At 41.8% G+C, this 20854-nt stretch overlaps 1 protein-coding gene across 1 annotated transcript; it reads left to right on the forward strand.

Annotated features, from left to right (window-relative positions):
* The first annotated feature begins 7352 nt into the window (after positions 1-7352).
* On the forward strand, positions 7353-18946 carry park7 (parkinson protein 7). Its single transcript, XM_030090678.1, has 6 exons — positions 7353-7527; positions 8245-8346; positions 9201-9260; positions 11370-11439; positions 15330-15416; positions 17095-18946. Exons 1-6 carry the CDS (start codon positions 7438-7440, stop codon positions 17253-17255), a joined length of 570 nt encoding a protein of 189 aa, XP_029946538.1. The 5' UTR covers positions 7353-7437; the 3' UTR covers positions 17256-18946.
* Positions 18947-20854: the final 1908 nt, after the last annotated feature.

Below are 20854 nucleotides of genomic sequence, written 5' to 3' on the forward strand. Positions count from 1 at the left end.
AAAGTAATTTATAAATTTGGAATATAAATATGTTTGGAATTATCAAAAATGGCTAAAATAACATAATATATGCAACTTATAAATAAAAACCTGTTGACTCATCTTTTCTATGCATTATTATAGCCACAGTTAGGCTCATCTTCAGTCTGTTGAAAAGCCACATCAAACTAATGCAACAATAACTGTTGTTGGATGAGACCGAGGTGCAAAACAATAACATGGAAACGTTAAAAACAGCTGATTCCAGACCAGAAAAAGTATCACATAAACCAGGATCCAGCAAAAACCAGCAAAGACGTGCTGCATAATTTTACAAAGGGAAGTAATGTTGGCGTTAATGGATGTTCTCTTCATTCGCTTTGAAAAGGTGCTTGTAAAATTTACAGTTTTTAACACCGGCATGGTCTTGGAGGGTCTCTCAAAACTTGATTTTTATATTTTGGGAAATGGGAGATGTAAATCTAACTGAATTCACACAATAACAAAGGGTTCAAACTTTGACTAAATGGGATACATATCTGATCGAAGAGCTTAAAAAGAAGAAGAAATGAAGAAGTTATACGATAAAGTGACGTGTCTGATTGAAGGTTAAAGGGATTGCCCCGTCTCCTGATTTCTGACACATTGAAACGCTGCAGAACTCAGGGCTTCCCCCATAATCAAGTGTGAACTAACATGTAAACGTAGCCAAGTATTAGCAGAACTTGGCCTTTCCTTCCGGAGACAGCGGTTCGCGCTGCTGCGTGGATCCCGGCTGGCGTGACAGAGGTAAAAGGCAAACAGCTTGACGAGTGAAGAAGACCCAAAACAGACAGGCGGGAAGGGAGCGCGCTACTGCTGGGCAGCCGGGCTGAAGAGAGGAGAAAGGAGCATTAATAGACACCATATGTCTGCATATTCTGGGGGTCTCCGGCGTAAATTTCATTACCCAACACACAAAATGGACCGTCGAGGAGACGTGTGTAACGTGGCCTGAGACAGCTACCGTGTGAAAAGCAGGGGCCGTTATGTGTGAGAGCCATGGCCTGATCTGTCACGCTGGGGTTTTTAAGGGGAAAAACAGGGGGAGCAGCTGTTTGGTTCACCTGTCCTGTCCTGTACACGGCTCTCCATCAAACCGGAGGCTACTGTCCTCGCGGGCCCGCGCCCACAGACGTGCTCCTCCACCGCCGGTGTCAGACGGAACGCTCAGATCTAATGTGACAACATTTACAAGACCACAGCCCCTCTGTTTATCACACTTGTACAATTATATGGTGCTCCATTTGTATAAGCACACTGGTTGTAGTGGGAGAGATGTCCATAAACACACTCTCTCTGTATTTTACTGCGTTTTCCTCCGGATGTGAGTGGGATAAATCAGCACAGGGAAGACAGACTGTTATCCTGGTATTGGACCGAGGGGTTGGTGCGGAGGATAAACTACATGATTATAGCTTCTTCCTCTTTTTAATCGCCTACCAGTCAAGCGCTGGAACTTTAGGGCTCAATGTGGGAAAGAGGAGTGTGTGATTGAATTATATTTAACTGTTTGCACATATGTTCCCTTGTTTTCGGGGGAAAGTTACTACAGAAGTGCTTAAGCCGTGGATTATCTGTCTGCGTCCTCTGCCTCTGTAGCATCAACACGAATTCACCCACTCAGAGTCTATCACACATCCGCAGAGCTCCCCGAGAGAGAGCGGACCTTAGGGAAGCCCGAGCAGGAGGGGGACCTCGGCAGGAGCGGCGCCGAGCGGAGCGGCGCCGAGGCGAGGCGAGCGGGGCTGCGGCGGCGCCCATGGGCATGGCCCTCTCGCTCTTCTGGCAACCACTTTGTTAGGCGCACAACACTAATCCTCCTTGTGTCTTTATTGCCCTCTGTGCAGAGGAGCAGGCCCGGGCTGATTCTGAGGGGGTGGAGGTGGAGGTGGCGAGGTGGGGGGACGCTGCAGGGAAAGTATCATCAGCAGTGAAGATAGGCCTCACTGTACAGCATGAAGACATCTAATAGAGGCAAGCCGAGTGCATGAAGTGCCGTGTGAGACACAGAGGCAGAAGAAAGGAAGAAGGAGAGTCCTCCAGTTTACCCCACCTCTCCGCCGCCGCCCCGGATGGGGGCATGATTTGAGGATTAATACAACCAGAAACCACTGTGAGGTAATTCTGGCCCATGTTGTTCCTCATTATGATCAAAACATCACATTCATTTATTACACTTTAAACACTTTGATTGTTTGGAAATCTGATTTGAGATCTTTCTCAACGTGTTTATTGAACAGTTTTTATTTCTTTTGAACATTAAACAACGATATACAAGGAGCCAAATAGCTTCCTCTGTCATTTTAAGTTGAAACCTTTATTTAATTTTATTGGAGCTCAGAGATTTAACAATATTTACACCGTCTCACTCACTGTCAATTTTTTTCTTACAATTATTTGTGGACATGAAGTTATGAGCAAATGACAGAAATTAGAAGCAGCAGAAAGCAAACATGAATTACAACAGACTGGAGAGAAGCTCCAGGTTCAAACAGTGTCTATTAAACATTCTATATTCCTGGTTCAAAGGTCTGTTTTCACTTTACACATGTAGTTTTAAACTCATATCATCCGCAAACTGATGTACTGCTAATCGAAGGCTCAGATGAATTGATATTAAAAGGCGGAAACAATCACAACAAGACACGTGTAGCAGAAACCGAATGTATGACTTTTATCCACTTTTAGCCTTGTGATTAACACTCATCTAATTCAGCTTGTTTTATTCCCACACATATTTGTTTTTCCTATTGTTTGCTTCATATCATATTTGTAGAGATTGCTAAAGCCAAATACTCTCCCACAGTTGTCCATGAACCCACTCAACTGGCGCCATCTGGTGTCCGTGAAGGGAACAGGACAGGCGCAGGCACAGGTGCATAAAAATTCAATGTCACCTTTTCCCTTCCCAGATCTCCTCTCTGTCCCCCAGCTGTCACCTGAGCGCTTGGCAGCATAGGGTAATAGCATCAAGATGCAATCAAGATTATATGCTTGTCACTCATCCGCTGCACTCAGTGGCTTACAATGTGTGAAACAGACAGCAGATAAAGCCTGTGCACAGATGGAAAGATAAAATGCTTCTAAATATTCATCAGCCTCTGTGTCTGCAGCTATGCAGGCCCTGAAGAGCGAGCAGATAGCAAGGGGAAGGAGCCGAAATGTAGCGACGCAAAGAATGAATAAATGAAGGGGGGGAAAAAAAAACAACTAACATTTGAGAAATTTTAATCTCTCCCCGTAGAGGCAAATTTTCTGTAACCACTCTGAATTTTTGTGGCACTCTTCCTTGGCGGGGATCTGAAAGAGGGTTTGCTGCCGTATATCTCGACTCGACAGAGCCCCTCAGCTTGTGAGCTACATCCATATTAACAGTTTATTTCCATGTTTACACCATTTCACATTCTTTGCAATAGTAACAGGATTACTTTGTGACAAACGGTAATTTGTGGAATTCCCTCATTTCAGTCTGAGGATTTTCTTTTCGCTCTCCCCCTGGTTTCTGTGCTCTGGTCTCCCCAGAGGTTTGACTCCAGAAGGCCTTCAGGTCTTGGAGCAGACCTCTGTGCAGGACCAGATAAAGCACTGCGAGCAGGCGGGCGGGGGGGAGAAATCGTGGCAAAAAAATTATTATATGACAGAGAGAGAAATAAAAATCCATTGATGAGCATTCTTCTAATTTAATGCTCCCAGAGGAAGAACATGCAAACAATTCTTTCTGTAGGCTACATCTAGAGCTGTGAATCTTTCAGTAAAATATGTACGGTAGACACGACAACAAGCCTTCAGTTTCAGCATATTAGCATGTTGTTATTCAACAGCATTTGTACAGTTTTAGAAATACAAATAATTATTTTTATTAGTGTGGATTGATAAAGCTCAGAACTCCTCCTGACGTTCCATGTAGGCCACACTGGGTTAGAGGCTCTCCTGTGAGGAATCTGCATGTTCTCCCTGTCTGTATGAGTTCTCTGGATCCTACGGTTTCCTCACACACTCCAAAAACATGCAGTGAAGGTTAACTTCTGGCTGTAAACTGACTGTAAATGTATCTCTGGGGAGGATGTAGACTCTCTGTGTTGGATGAAGTGTCACAGAAGATGGAGGTTCAAACTGTATCATTTTTTCTTTAAAGAATCATCTGAAACAGTGAGAGGAAGGTTTGACATTGGGGGAACATAAGATTGCTCTAGAATTACAGATACTTTAAAAAAAAAAATCTCTCTGCATTTGTTCATTTTAGCATTTTTCTGCAAGTTAGTAAGCACTTATTTTCTCAGATTCATAAACATGATACATTGAAGAGTACACTGCAGTCCAGTAGCTCTATATAGGCTACTGTAGGTTGCACAGAAAAAAAAATTTAGGACAAAAAGGTGTTAGGTAGCTGCCGTGGAGTTTGCATGTTCTCCCTGTACATGCATGTTTGTTTGCTTTTTTCTTCCTGGTCCTCCAGTTTCCAGTCTCAGTGCAATGCAGGAAGTAACTTTCCACAGAGTCAGACGAGATCGGCTCCAAAGTTTGTGACCAGGAGTTAAATGAAGTAGAATCGAAGAGGGACGGACGATTAGGTCAGTTATCAAAGTTTTACATTTCAAATGTATGAAAACTGCTGGGAAAAGTTTGAAGCTTAAAGCTGATTCCTCAGACGAATGCATTTAACAAATCAGACTGAAGTATAAATACAAGACTTTGTCGTTTTATTTCTGAATCAAAATACTGTCTAATGCAATTCTATGAATTTATGTACAAGATCATCCACTGTTGCATGTCGAAAATAACCAGCACAAACATATTTAGTCCCTTTGGAACCATATTTAGTTGCATTCTCTATAGAAATAGCAAATGATAGAAATACTTTTTCATCATTGTATAATGTACAACGAAACTGAAGAGCTGCTCCTCTCACAGTGCAAATGAACAAAAAGTAACACACAAAGATAGTGCAAGATTTTTAAAAAAAAATAACACAATATGGCTATTTGTTTGATTTAAATAACATGTTTAGAATACAGAGTGAGCAGGACGATCACCTCTTAAACAAATAAACATGAGCTATTAGGGAAAGTATAACAAATCTAGTATAATTATACGGGTATGTAGTATAAGTATCAGTGCAGATAACATGGGGAGAGTTGTGGTTAAGTATACTTAGTAATGTGGATATTGCACATTTTCTCTCAAACAGCATGTTGCTCAGAGTGATAACAAAGCTCATGGATCAGTGGTGACTTGTTGAAGGTTTTGTTTGTGGTTGAGGGGAAAGAAAGAAACACTTAAAAGTGTAAAGTCTTGAACTTAATGTGGGATGTTATTGTTTCCCACCATGCATTGGTTTCAGTCACTTGCAGAGACTTGAACCTCGGGATGAGAAGGTGAAACCCTGCAAACAGTCCAGTAATTGTGTTTGTCAGTTGTTAGTCAGAGGCTTTTTGTTTCCACTGTGTCCCTTCGAAACGTTTCCTCAGTGCGATGGGACACTTTATGATTACATTCTGAGGGGAATTAGTAAATGTACATAAGTGAATTAATGTATGGAAATGAGCTGGAGTGCCATCGCAGGTCTGGTTGAGTTGATCCCCAGCTGCATATGTTGGTAATCACCGCCGCTGCTTGAATTCACTCACAGGCACGCAATAAACAACCTGCTGCCAGAACCCCCTACGCTTCTGTCTAATCCGCCGTTTCACTGGGCTCTAGTTTGTCGCACAAATACCAAAGTGAATTTCAGCAGCAGAATGTGCACAGGCACATTAACTAAGATGTGTGCCTGCACACTAAAGCCCCAGACATTAAGTCTAGGATTTACACTGGAATACCATTCCCTCACTGTCTTAAGAGTTTGGTGCAGAAGTTCTCAGACGGATCTTTGGGGAACTTGGTGACCTTAGAGATCTGTTTTCCAAACCAAATGTATTCAAATATTCATCTGATGCGTCAATGTTTTCCTTCAATCTCAGATAATCCTGAGATTAATCAGCTCATGATACTTTTAAATGATGGTTTATGCAGTTTTCAGAATCAGTGGCTGCAAGAAAGTCGTGAGCATCACTTTTCAAAATACAGTTTTGAACAAGTTTCTGTGAAAACCCATATCTGAACCTTGGGGTTATGTCTCCACCTGCTGATAGAAAGTGTGAAATGCAGCTGTAGAACCATCAGCCTTCTGTACCAGGGGCGTTAAACTCCTTTTTAGTTCACATACAGCCCTATGCAGTGGGCCTGACCGGTGGAACTGAGCCATAAAACCTGTAAATGAATGCTGAGAAATACCGAAAAACTCTTCAAGGATCTCATTTCCAAATACAGCGTACCGTAGTTGGCATCTTGTTTACATGTTCAGTAACTACTTTTTTTTTTAAAGTTTTTTTTAATGTTATAAAGCAAATCTCAGAATTTGATTTTTCCAAACTTTAAGAAAATGGTTTTAAAAAATTCAATAAAATTTGCTTGGTGGACTGGAACGGAGCCTTCGTGGTCTGATTTTAGACAACGTTATTCTATTAGTAATAACAATAATAACTGGTTTTATATAGTGCTTTTCTGGACACTCAGCAGGATGGTAAGACCTCATTATCCTGATTCTAACATGTTTTTAGGCTGCAGCTCCAATGCAAGAACATTCAAGCTACAAGCCTGGAGTCACACCTAGTGAGGTGAGAGAGCAAGCCTCTACTCCACTGTGTAGTCCTTTAATACATCATTTCAATTCTTTTAAATGTAGAACAGATGCATGTAAGAGTAGACTCCAGGTTTCTACCTTTGACCTCGAATTATATTAATATTAGCATTTTTATTTGTTGTCGTAGATAAAAAGAATCCACCCTGTGTTCTGTTTAGACTCACAGTGCAGAACATAGTAAGAAGATCCTTCATCTAAGTCCTGATCTGGGCCTTTCTATGACGAGTTGGCATGTTCTCCCTGTTCACGTGAGGCCTTTCTTCAGGTTCTCTTGTTTTCTTCCCACAGTTCAAAACTGTGCATGCATAACTGGTCTGTAAACATGAACGTGTGTGACTGTTTGATGATGGAACAATCCTCTATTTGGAGTAGAATATAATAGAATGAAATTGCCAAAATTTGTATTAATTCCAGAGGGAAATTCCTTAGTGTGGCTTCAGAATATTAAAATATCAAACAAGAAAGAAAAGAATATTAACTAAGTAAATATAAATATATGTTTAAAAGGAAAGGCTTAAAAGTGAATACATGGCCTTCATGTCCAATTTACAACACAAACACACATTTTGTGCACAAGAACTGCAGCAGTGGAGGTGATCGTCGCTGACTTTCTTTAAAAGGGGGATGACGTGTCAGAGTCTGGCAACCCTGCTCCTGCGTTCTGCACGCTCCTGAAGTGGCGCACTGAAGTTGGCGTCTCTTTGCACCTGACCGTATCCCGAACACAGACGACCATGGCCGGGAAGAGAGCGCTGGTGATTCTGGCCAAAGGTGCCGAGGAGATGGAGACAGTTGTCCCGGTGGACATCATGCGAAGAGCCGGGGTTTGTAGCGAGTTAGCCTGCTATCGTCTGTTAGCATGGACCTGAAATCAAGACTTCTCTGCACCTTCCTCAGAAATAACTCTCACAATGTCTTTAACGTACTTTCGTAATGTGTGGGATTTGTTGCATTGCTTGAAGATAACGGGAACCACTTAAAAGTGTCATTTACAGCGTGCTAATTTTAGCTCTGACATGCTAACATCGATAGGACGTCATGCAAATATTTATTTTGTTGCATAAGCAGTAGTTTCTTTTCATTTTGCTCTCACTCCCTTGACGCACTTCGACTCTGGGAGAGGAGACAGAGGCCAAGTTAAATGTCAAACTCCTCTGTCATTGGATACAGCCTTGAAAATACGTGCACCCTGCAGACCGGTGTTTTAGAGCAACTGGGTTCCATGTTAACTGGTGCCAGACTTCCTTTAGCGTTTCTGTTTTCCTTTCAACACCAGGCAGGCTCGAGGTCCTCAAAGGATGAAACAGTCTAAAAATCTATCCGGGATGCGATTAAACGGCTTACGGCAACACACAACTCAGAATTTCTGTCTAAGTTTTCACGTTCACTTTTATTGGCAGTAACGGGGACGCTAAATGTGATGGCTCACCAGTTAACAGGGAAACCAGTTAATCCGTAACACCTGAAGTCATGTTGTTTCGTGGTGCGTTTCATGGCGCTCCTGCAGCTCGTTTTTCGTCCTCTCCTCCTTGAACCTGCAGATTGCGGTGACTGTTGCGGGTCTGACGGGCAAAGAGCCGGTGCAGTGCAGCAGAAACGTCGTCATATGTCCCGATGCCAGCCTGGATGAAGCCAGCAAACAGGTGGAGATCACAACACCCTCCCCGCCGATGATCACACCTGACATACTTGTGCTTCATAATAAGAAACATCACAGGAACTTAAATAAAAGTCTATGCCATTATAGCATGTGCACGCAAGAATGGCAGTAATAATATATTTTATTAATTAGCATCTTTCATTTTCATTTGGGTTTGTGTCACTTAGAAAGCAGGTGCATTATCATCATAATTTAAAAAGAAGTTTTTGCCCAATTTCCACCAAATAAAATTCTTCTCAAGCAACAAAACATGTTTGATCTTTAATATTAAAACGACACAGATTTTTATCTTGTCTGTATGGGTTTGCTTTATCAAAACTTGCTTCTCTTGAATTTATGAACTTTCAGAACTGCAATTAAAAATGGTGGATATACAATCACATTTTCACTGTTCAGCGAAGTGAGCGTGGTTAGCAGTTTTACCTTATTGTGCATTTTTAGTAGTTTAAGCTGTTTCAGTTTGATTACAGAAGATTAAACTATTTTACCTGTTTTTTATTAATGTTTCTGGAGTTTTACCTGGACAACATAATAAATAATGAGCTAAGCATTTGAGTTGCATCCATTTAAAGTTTCGTCTTTGACCATGTGTACTGAAGACGAAACTGGAATTAAATGTTCTCATTTTCGTGTATGATAAGATACATTTCCTACCAGTTGTAGTCTTCTGGGCAATCCGCTCATAAAAAGTTAATATTTAAATGGAAATTGTAATTTGTGAAATATGGCATTAGGTAGTGTACTCATACCTAAATGTTTTGAGCCTTTTTCACTAAATCTCTTGGTTTTCATTGCTCTGAAATGTAAAGAGTAGTTGGTTTGTGTTTGGTTTCTCAGGGGCCTTATGATGTGGTGCTTCTGCCTGGAGGAATGCCAGGAGCTCAGCACCTGGCCGAGGTGAGCAGAAGCAGCCTGATGGACTCTCTGTTTCACATTCTGTAGAAGTACTGATAACTTGTGTTTAATGTACAGGGTGCTGCTTAGCTGTAATGCAGCCGCCTGCCACTAGTCGGGGCTGCAGAGCCATTAGACATCATCCCTCTTCAAGCTGGAGTAGAATGCAGTTTATGATCTGTCACAGAACCTGACAGAAAGAAAATGTAGCATGTGGGCTTTGTCATAAAAAAAAAAGAAATTTTCCCCTGTGTCAGATTTTCATGACTGAGTTTTTTTTTTTTTTTTTTTTTAAGTTGGAGTAGCCACCTACATATGAAAATATAACGGTACATACCAGCTGGTACCACTAGATGTCACTGTATTATAACAGAATGTCGCTACAGTACCAAAGAAAAAACTTCCACTGATACATTAAAAAGAGAGATTTTATTGTCAGCAAAGTAAAATGCCACCAGAAAAGAAGTTAGGTGCAGCAGAATCTACTCTGAAAATGATAAAACAAACTAGGCTTATTGTTCTATACACCAGTACCCCTCTCTTTCTCTCTTTCTCTCTTTTGAAATCCTTTTAGTTCATAAAAACCGCTGTGAATTTCCTGTGAAATTGTTTGTCTCTTGATAAAGTTTTTGATGGATTCATCATATTGATTGTTTTGGCTCAGGGTGATGTACCATTTTCTCTTCTCGTGATCTTTTTTTTGTTGCAGTTTTGTGATGGGAGATAAAGGAATATTTTAGCTTCATCTTAACACTTTCTACAGTGAAAATCTCAGCCTAATTCACAATGCGACAAAACTGACAACACACAGTGGGAGTCCTGTCTCTTGCAAAGATTGTCACTGTGATAACTCAGAGGAGCCAGATCTTAAGGTTCCCATTCATTCGTTCATTCATTCAGCTTTCAATTCAATTCAGCTTTATTTATGAAGTGCCAATTACAACATGGTTGTTTCTAGACACTTTTACAGAGAAAACCCAACAGATCCACATGAGCAACATAAGCGACTGTGGAAAGGAAAAACTCCCTTTTAACAGGAAGAAACCTTTGCAGAACCAGGCTCAGAGGTGGCGGCTTTCTGCTGTTCTGGTTGGGGTCAGGGGACAGAAAGAGGAGGAGATAGGACAGACAGGTTCTTGTATCTACATACAGTTCATATATAAACACAGGGTACATAGGTTACAAGAGGAACAATCATCCATGGCATGTAGCAATACAAGGAAATTACAGTAGTACAATGAAATTACATTGAAACGAGAGAAGGAGCAGAACTGGGAGCCGGTTCCACATGGTAGGAGCTGGGGGTTCAGTAAACCTTACACCCACTAGGTCCGGCTCATTCATTCATTCATTCATTTATTCATTCATTCAATCATCTTCTGTGCCATCTAATTCAGATGTTTGTGAGTGGAGGCAGGAAACACCTGGGCAGGTCAACAGTCCTTTACAGGACAAATCCCAAGAGAAAATCAAATCAGTACTGTGTCTGTTGGTAGAAAGTGTTTGAGTTATCTTCCTCTGTTGCCTCTCTTTCACACTGGGATCTGAAGCAGTTGCATTGCTCTTTTCTCTCTTCAAAGCACCCAGACTGCATTTAAAAAAAAAACTGATTTTCCCCGGGAGAACGCAGGAGTTTCTGATCCACGGCTGCTTTAATTGGTCGATTTGTTTCTGTTATTTTGTGTCTTTGATAACAAAACGGCATCGCTCACTTTGGTGATGAAGGAAACGTAGTGAAACATCACAGATGAGAGGCAGCAGGTCTTGTTTCCTGTCAGGTGGAATTAAAGTTTTGTTTTTAATGGAGTCAGGAACTGAGAAGAGTGCAACGCAACCACTCCGAGCTGTAAAAATAATCCTAATATAGAAAACCACTAAACTGATATTGATCTTCTTAAGTGGTCCTTTTGCATCCTAATGGGAGTCGGTCTGATTGTTTTTACTTTTCTTTTTCTGCTGTTACTCTGTTCAAACAGTGATGTGTAATTTCAGTGTGGCAAGTTTTTATATCTGACATTTTCAAACATTGCTATTTGTTCACTTTCACACTATTGAACCACATGTCCTGCATCTGAGTCACTGTGTATTTATTTATTTATTTTTTAATTGCAGTCTCCTGCTGTGAAGGAGGTGCTGAAGGACCAGGATGGGAGAAAAGGCCTGATCGCAGCCATCTGTGCAGGTACAGTTATTAAAAAAACCAAAACAAAGTCTCCATCGAATAAACCCTCTAGTGTCCATTCTCCATTGGTTAAAGTTCATGGCCTGAAACTCGACCCCCATGCTGCTTTTTAATCAAATAACCTTCTAACCGTGCAGCTCTCTCTGATGTGAAATATCATCCTCCTAAGTAATTGCACAGTAAATACAGCTTACGCCAATTACCCAAATCAAATTGAACCATTTAATGGCAGAAATTAATAAGCCCTGTACTTTGCCTCCATGTGACCCATAAACATTTTTAACTAGAAAGAGCACTGAAGGTGTGATGTTCTGTGTTTAGATGTTCCAACGTCGTATCCGCTAAATAGGATTTGGATGGCGCCGCGCAGCTGGAATTAAAGATGCAGTTTTTACACGCACATGGCATTGGTTACAGGACATTTTCTGGTATTTTAGTAATTGGATGTACCCTGAATAGAGTTTCGCACACACCTTAACCACAATTTGAAAAGTACACGCTGTTAAGAGACGACACGCTTGGTTAATTTCCGGTCATTTGCGGCGAATCCCCTTGGCATTTGGAGAAGAAAGGGGTGAAGGTGTGATTAATAAGCGTCCCCAGCTGAACCCGCGGTCGCTGGCATTTTATTTGACAGGTTCCTCGTGTGCAGAAAGGACACGGGGAAGGGCGTCTTGAACAGAGACGAGGGATTGAAGGCTGTCCCAGAAATGACTGAAATCCTCACAGGGACACGCAGTTTAATGAACCTGCCAGCAGGAAGGCTGACAGCAAGACCTATTCGACTTGTATTATCTCAACATGTAAGAAAAAGAGACATAATGACCCAGGATATTTGGTCATAAATCAGTGGAGTTTAGATGAAAGCAGGGCAGCATAAGGTCCGGGGGCCATTATGTGGCCTTTTAGCTCTGCTTGAATGGCCTCCCTGGGGTCACTGGGAAATCCTGAATCAAATAAAATGACTCTTATTGTTGGTTTTACTACATCTAAACTGGTCAAGTTATTGACTATTAATACAATATTGGTTGGGTCATCATCTTGGCTAGCAGAGCCAACAGTTTTCTCGCTGGGGGTGTAGATGGTATGTTATTAAAATTCCTATATATTTATACAGAACACTTGTTTCCTAACATCAGATGTTTTCAGCACGGTAAGTTGCTCGGAAGTTGTTTTGAGACATCTTGAAGAATGGAGCTCAGATCTCTTCCGTGGACGGAGTCTGGTTCACATCCTTCTGTCTCTTGGAGTAAACACACGTGCCGACTTGATTATGTTAAGATCAGTTCTCTGTGGGAGGCGAAGCATCTCTTCCAGAACCTCCTCCTCCTTCTTCTTTACACTGCAGTCAGTCCATAATAAACACTGGCTGTGTGTTTGGGAGTCGGTTTCCTCTGCTGCAGAAGCCTTTGGATGGCATTATATGCAGGATAAGCAGCCTTATAATACACCAACCTGGAAGGTTTTCCTGTGTTTTTCAGGATTCATGAGACGTTAGAAAGACAGCCGTCCTTGCCGCTTGTCTCCGGTCCTCAGAAGGTCCCCCTCACCCAGACGAGCGTCCTCTGGACGGGGACCGGCTGTAACCGGAGTAGCTGGCAGTCTGCTGTTCTGCCAGGAGAAAGTGAAACCTTTAGACCGCACGGGCGCACAGCCAAGGAGCATAATCAATAACTTTCTATTTATTAACAGTTTTTGGGATGAGCTCACTGCAGTGCGAGGACATTTCCAAAGTTAATGCAGCAGGCAGTCAATGTCTTCGTTTTGCTCCCCTTTTCAATGTGCTGCAGTCTGAACCGGTGTGTATTCTTAGAAACAGTGGTGCATTTGAGGACACCTTCAGGACAGAACATGTCCTTCATTTATGAGATGAAATCTGCATTTTTATTTTTTTCATGTTTGAGTTTGTTTTCAGCTGTAACCTTGTTTAAAGTCCAAACAGATGAAGACCCAGCCGTTTCTTGAAAGGTCCTTTGTCACAGGTTGCCACTGCAAAGAGCCTGAACCTTTGTTTCATGCAGGGCAAATTCAACCTGGAAAAGGCTGTGATCCATAAGGCAGAATACCCCTGCAACGTGTTTTGATAGCAAAAAAAAAAGTCCCATTCTGAAATATAATTTCTTGCTGGTCCTAATTTGTCCACTGGAGGGCGCACTCTTTCAGTAAAAGTAGCAAATTTACCATGTTGAAAGATGTATGAAGGTGATGCAGCAGTAGGAAGTTGGAGCTGTCCTGTTTGCTGGGAAACGGCCTCAGCTTGACCGTCACTCTGCAATAACACTTTAAAATCCTGTTCTGGGAAGGCAAAGACACTTCAGGCTTTTGGTTACATGTGATCTATAACAGTTACAATCACTTAGAGGATTTGAGATGTTTCATTATCAAATCCATCCTTGAAATCTCATTTGTGACATGCGGTCAAAAACAACAGAAACGCCAAACAACCACCTGATAGTTGAAGTCATCTTGAACACAGGATGCAGAAACTTGTGCCATGAAATCGCAATTTAAGGGTAAATTGCTGACCTAGGGCTGGGCGATATGGCAAAAAAAATGATCACGATTTTTTTTTTTTTTTCATATCATTCGATCTCGATTATAATCACGGTATGTTATCTTGTTTTTAAACCAGTTTTAAAGCATCTGCACTGAAAATTAGAACTATAGAATAGTTTAACATTTTATTAACAAACCAAGAAAACAGCAATGCAAATTAAATAATATAAACATAGAAAAATATAAGAACAATGTCCCTTAACAGTGCAGTAAATGGGGGGAAAAAAAATCTAGCACCAAGATAATACAATCTTGCAATGCACCGTTTTTTTCAGTAAAAGAGAAGAACTGAACGATCGTTAGTTAAAGTGTGACAGTTTACAGCCCTGAGGATTTTTGTTGCTATAAATGATTAAAAAACTAAAGAAACCACCTGGGGATAATGAAGGTGCTTTAGAATGTAAACATAATTTTCAGCTTATGATGCTAAATATGCTGCTGCCATCATTAATGCTTGCATCAAATGTACAAAATTTAAATAATCTAGATTGGACAGATTAGACTTAAAATGTAACAGTACAAAAAATCCAATAATACAAAAAAAAAATAGACAAAAGTAATCGTTTTGCTCCTCTTAGAATGTTGCTCGTATGGTGCAGTGGCCTGAAAAGACGACACTGGCTGCGTTTACGTGCAGTCAATATTCGTGTTAAGATCAATACTCTGGTTTCTGAAACATTTGGAATAACCCCAGGGAGATCCCCATTCAGACCTCGGCCACAGGCGACGCCATGACTGCAGTTGCACTGCATGCCACTAGGGGTGCTGTTTGCATGTTCAACCTTATTTTACACAGACACCGCAGAGGAAGAACGGCGCCACAGCGCTGCAGGCTCTCTCTGTGTGTTATTAGAAGAGTGTTGGCAGCAAGACGTGGTGATATGTTCAATGATGCGATGCACCGTTTTTTCAGTGAAAGAGAAGAACTGAACTATCGTTAGTTAAACTGCATCACAAGTAGTTCCTGGATTCAAAAGACCAGATTCCTTGCGGATCGGTGTGCTAGCAGCGGTGCAGCGTGGAGCAGCCTTTCCTGTCAACAGCAGCCTCATCTTAAGAGGATAACGGAGGCATGGCTGACTTCATCTGCTTCACTGCCCTCGGCTCCACCTTCAGCTCCATCTCTGTTTACTTCTCGGACAACTTACAGGCGGAAGTTGAGCAGGAAAAAGTTGACTGTGATTGGCTGTGGTCACGCATATTTCTGCCATGTCTGATCGAGTAAATGTGCTCACAGCTGATCACCGTGATCGACTGGAAATTAATCGCGATCACCAATCACGATCATATAATCGCCCAGGCCTATGCTGACCCATCTCTGCGTCTTCTTGCAGGTCCCATTGCTCTTCTGTCTCACGGCATCGGCTACGGCAGCACCGTCACCACGCACCCCGGCGCCAAGGAGAAGATGATGGCAGGAGGTAGATAGATACTTCCTCCGTGGCTTTAATGCTCCCGCTGTGTTGTTTTAAAAGATTACCTGCTGCACTGTGTGAAGTGCATTTTCAGAAACTTTGACTGCTCCAGATTGCACAGAGGTGAGATCTGGTTCAGTGTACCTCTACAAATGCGTCACATGCCTCCAGGAAATACAAGAAGAAAACAAAGTACAATTTATGTATCGAAAAACAGACAAAACATTCACCATTCTGGGAATCAATTGATTCGGATTGTTTTGATGCAGCTGTAGTCACACTGTGCAGTGTAATGAGACTGCAGAGGCCACAGATTAGAGCAGTAGTGGCCTTCTGTGGCAGCAGGTGGCGCTGTTCTGGCTCTGTACAGAAGCGTGTTGGAATAAGAGCACTCAGAGGTGAACCTGGATGAAGGAATGTGACAGAAAACATTCAGAGCGGGTCATCAGAGGATGGATTATCTGTTTCATTTTCAGCAGTGAAGCTGATTAAAGGGAGTGTTGAGGGAATAAGTCCGGAGAGGACGGAAGCCATCATGTCCAATGTCAGACGTCGGACGCCTACTGCACACACACACACACACACTGAGTTACCACCTCCTGCCTTCAGTTTGTTCCACAGGTTTAATTAGAAAAAGACTCTGAATCACTATGCTTATATTGGATGTTAAATTGCAGCTGATACCTGGTTCACATCGGCTTAAAATACCTGTGAAAACCAGTAATTAACTGCTGAAAATTGGCTCACGGGCTTCAAAGTGTGTGTGTGTGTGTGTGTGTGTGTGATCCACGGACCGCAGTTTCCCATATCTGATCCGAAGTATTGTTCTCTTTGTTAGGGAAGCACGACTGCATTTAACTTCCCCTTTCTCATGAACAATGCTGATAATGAGGGTGAATTAAATTTTACAGCTCAGTCTCTGATTTCATCCAGTAGCGTACCTGACAGCACTGCTGTGTTTTGAACAAAAGGAACGTGTTTGGTTTAATTTATGACTCCAGTTCTCCAGTTCTGTTGGAGATAGAAGCTGAAGGGTTTCCACTTCCCTCAGAGGGAACTACAACAGTGTTTTTATTACAGTGTTCACTTTTACACATTTGTGGTTTTCCATCTTTAGACTGGTCAAGTTTAGATCCAGCAGCAATTCCACCCAGGTTAAAGAACATGTTGATGCTCGTACAATTTCAACCATTCTACCGCCATTATTTCAAACTTGAGCTCATTGCACTGTCATGTAAATCAGACCACTTTAACCACACGCGGTGCCTCAGTTGCCACGTCCCAGCATGCATTTTGTTTAAAACCAGTTGTCCTCGTGGGAAATCCTTGTGATAATCCGTGAAGTACAGTCGTCCACGTTCATGGCTCCTTTAGGTTCCTGCTCGAGGATCTCTTATGCACTCGTGCTTTTTTTTTTTTTTTTTTTACCAGGGACTTCTCTCAAACCAAACTGTGTGAAAACGTGTTGTAGATTTAGAGTCGTGATTGTTTTAGGACTGGTTCACACTGCGTTCCAGAAAATGTTCACAATGTTTTGAAAACGGTGTTCGTTGACATGAAAATCAGCTAAATGAAATCCATGTGGGCTCATAGTTTCCCGTCGTGCATCAAGTCTACGATGTCTGTGGCTCCAAGTGCTCTCATTGTTATTATCCTTATAGTGTTGCTCTTTGTCTTTTTTTAGACCACTATAAATATTCAGAGGCTCGAGTACAGAAGGATGGACATTACATCACCAGCCGTGGGCCAGGAACCAGCTTCGAGTTCGCCCTGACGATCGTAGAGGAACTGATGGGGGCTGAGGTTGCAGCTCAAGTCAAGGCTCCTCTGATTATGAAAGACTGACTGTAGTCATGTTCGCTTAAAATCCTGCAAGCAACGCTGCGCCCTGCACCGCTCTGGCATCACCGAGACGGCTAATCCAACCACGCTGGCACCGAGAGGCCGAGTCACTGGTGACAAATCCTTCTCCCCAGAGGACACAAGTCTGTTTCTGTCCTCACAGGTTATTGTCTTTCCTCAGTGGCCGGCAAAAGGCTCGCCGTGTGGTTTAACGCTGAAACAAAATAGGGATCGCCACTGAAGAAACTGGTTTCTGTTTGTAGTAATTTCAAACTTTCCGCCGTCCCGCTTCTCATTAAACCGTCAGTGTGATCAACCTCTTGTTTCTGTTTTAATGTGAAAAGGTTTAGTCCAGGGGTGTTAAACATGAGGCCTGTGGGCTCAAACTGGCCTGCAAGACGCTCCAGTCCGGCCTGCCAAGCCATCAAGGGCATAGAAATTTCAAAGTGGACACAACACTGAGACTCTTGGATCATTGTGAGTGAAACTACTTTGAGCCCCAAAGCCATTCCGTTCAGGCTGAGTTTATAAAAACACTCAAAATGCTGCAGCTTTTCAATTTTTTTTTTTTAACATTTCAATATATTTTACAGTATAAATCATTTTCAGTACTAATGTGCCACAAAGTTAAAATTTAAAGATCATTATCCTGATATGACATATGATATCCTGAATTAAAATTTCATTATTTACTGTGGAGTTAATGTTTCTAGATAAAATAATACATTTGCTTTTAATTGAGCATTTTCAGTCATTCATATTATCCACAAACAGAAGTCTTTGTATTTTCTTGTTTGATAGCTATTTCTGTCACTTTAGTCCAAAGCAAGTTTCACATTAGCTTGATGCTTTTTATTCCTCTGTTGTTTAAATATTAGATTTGGTACATTTGCATTTAATATCACTCATTTGAAATGTAGAATCAGCACAAACATGCTGCAGCTGCAATTGCTCAAGTAAAATCACATTTATGCACATTTAAGATGGCAGCGCAGCGGTCTGCAGGAAATCAACAGAGCAAAACTAAACCCTGCACATGTCTTCACATGCATGTGTGTTTGTGCACATCCACACACACTCCCGATAAAGTACACACAGAAATACAATTAAAAGTGGAGATTAAAACATGCCTGAAAAAGCTTGGATGAAGTAATTAAAAACTGGGTAAAAATAGCAAATGATTAATGGTAATTTAAAAGTAGCAGCATAATGAAACTCGGTGAGATGGAAGGTAAAGTTTTAGATGAATGTATTTAAATCGTACATACATAGAGGAAATGAGTAAAATATCACAGGTTAAATGGATTCAAATGTCTGATTTAATTGTAATAAAGCAGAAGTAAACCTATGTTTATCATCGTGAATGAATGGAAAAGTTAAAGTACAAAAATCACAATTGATCAGAAAATATTTCAGAAAAAAAAGGGATTGCAAAGATGTAGAAACCTAATAGTTTTATTATGTGTCATTGAGCTTATATTGCCCAGTGTGAAAGTGAGCCTACCTTTGGGTTTACTTCAGTGGTGTTCAGTGATTCGTCTTATGACAATTATTACTCAGCTTTTGTGATGGTATGGTAATATCATTTTTAGATAACCTTTAGTCGTGTCAGTATTCATAAAAGCAAAAAGTGTTGGAGGCGATTATTGAAGATGTTTGCAGTGATAATGTGTAAACTTAATAAATTATTTAATTATGTGTATTTTGAGGTGTTTGTGCATTATGTTCAGGTTACAGAGGGTCACCGCTCAAACACGTTTTGGACCTACCAGGAACATTTTTCCTCTTGAAAATGCAGGAAATCTGATCATTTCTTGGTTGTAAGTTCGCCTGGGGAAAGCTGAATCCGCCATCCTCCCAGCAAATCACAACCTGACTGTCTGTAGAAACACTTCTGATTGTTTGAAGCAACATAAACGGCGCTGAGTCACCCTGGGTCTCCATTTCCAGGTCTGAGACACTTGTTCCTCCGGAGGTGTCAGTAAACTGATCCGGTCTGGACGTATTTCACTGTGATCTCATGACACAGATGCTTTTTAATCCAAGCGACGGTTTATTCTGTGAAAATGTAAAATGTCTGCTGGAGCCTCTGTAAACAAAGCCAATTAAACAAACGGAGCCTGGAGTGTCGGCGGTGGGATTACGGGGGTTAAAAGTGGAGGTCAGTGTGACGCGTCTTCACATGCCTGCAGTGGCGGTTGACACCTAAATATATCCTGCATCATGTAATGGTGTCAAACTCGTTTTAGTTCACAGGACACATTCGGCACAGTTTGATGTGGAGCGAGTCTGAACAGTGAAACGACAGCAGGTTCACCTTCAGAAAGACGTCAAATCGACTCTCTGAGCTCATCTTGGCGCTTCTCCAGTCACATGATTTTCTCTTCCTTTTTACATGATCTCTTACAGTGAATCATTGCAGGCCATTCAGTGGTGCAGTGGTTAGCTCTCTTGCCTGACAGCAAAAAAGTTGTGGGTTTGATTTCCGCCCCACACAAGAACAGTTGGCCCACAGTTACCTATAAAGGTTATTTAAAGATGCTTTGTGACTATATGATATTGAAAGTGTGCAACCAGTGTACAGATAGAAAATAAATAAGGCGTACATCTCAACAATATTATTCAATTAAATGTTTTCTCTATAGTACCAAATGAAACACAGTGATTTCAAAACAATATAATATGTAATGTTTGTAATATGTAATGTTTTGGTACTTATTCTGTTTTTCCAAATAATAGTGCTTATTTTTCTCCACCCTCTAATGTGCACTAAATGTATCTGAGTTGTGTTTTTATTTATCTGTTTTTCCATCGAAGTGTGCCTGGGTCTATCATGGCATGGAAACTCTCTACAACGCCTTCTCGGTAAGGCAAATGTTTTTCTGTGGCTCCATTCAGACTCAAGGCGCTTCACAGTGCCATGCAGAGAACGAAAAAGGAAATACATTAAAAGAAGGTGATTAATCAAGGCATTGTAAAGAATATGACAAAAGTAAAAGTTTAAATCTGAGGTGGGTTTGACCCACTACATAAACCCGACGTAAAACTGTTGTTACCACTAATAAAAATTTGTTTTGTCATTTTAGCAGTCTGCAAGGTCATCCTGAAGCCCAGACTGCTCCCGCTGCCTGGCCGGGTTTGGCCCGCGGGCCTCATGTTTGACAGCCCTGATGTAATGTATTGTGAGCGCAGGACGCGGGAAGCAGAATCCAAAAGGATTGGCAGGGATTCCGACCAATCAGCGGCCCGGATCCATCTGCAGTCGGGCTGAGATCGACCAATCAGACCCCGCCTGGAGCCAGAGGGGCGGGGCTTAGCCGCGGCGCGTGGTGGCTGTGTCAGAATCCGGAGGGTCTTCTCTCAGTGAGGAAGGAAGAGGAGCAGTTCGCCCAAGGTAGGAGCATTTCAGGTCGTTTTAGCTGACAAAGAGTGGTCACTGGAGGGGGGCCGGTCTCGTGAGGACTGCTCCGTTGGTTTTAGCTGCGCTCGTGCCCGCCGTGGCGTGTTGACAGACGAGTTTTAAGCAGCCTTGATAAAGACGGTTGACCAGCTCTGTGCCAAAATGAAACAATTAGCGTCTGAAATTGGCCCGGTCGTATCAG

This window comes from Salarias fasciatus, chromosome 5 (assembly GCF_902148845.1).
Source record: "Salarias fasciatus chromosome 5, fSalaFa1.1, whole genome shotgun sequence".
NCBI lineage: Eukaryota > Metazoa > Chordata > Actinopteri > Blenniiformes > Blenniidae > Salarias > Salarias fasciatus.

Bases quoted from the DNA above. Each gene is read 5' to 3' on its own strand.
- park7 (XM_030090678.1), top strand. From the start codon at position 7,438: ATGGCCGGGAAGAGAGCGCTGGTGATTCTGGCCAAAGGTGCCGAGGAG. The intron at 7,528-8,244 runs GTTTGTAGCGAG...TTGAACCTGCAG, and splicing joins ACATCATGCGAAGAGCCGGG to ATTGCGGTGACTGTTGCGGG. The intron at 8,347-9,200 runs GTGGAGATCACA...TTGGTTTCTCAG, and splicing joins TGGATGAAGCCAGCAAACAG to GGGCCTTATGATGTGGTGCT.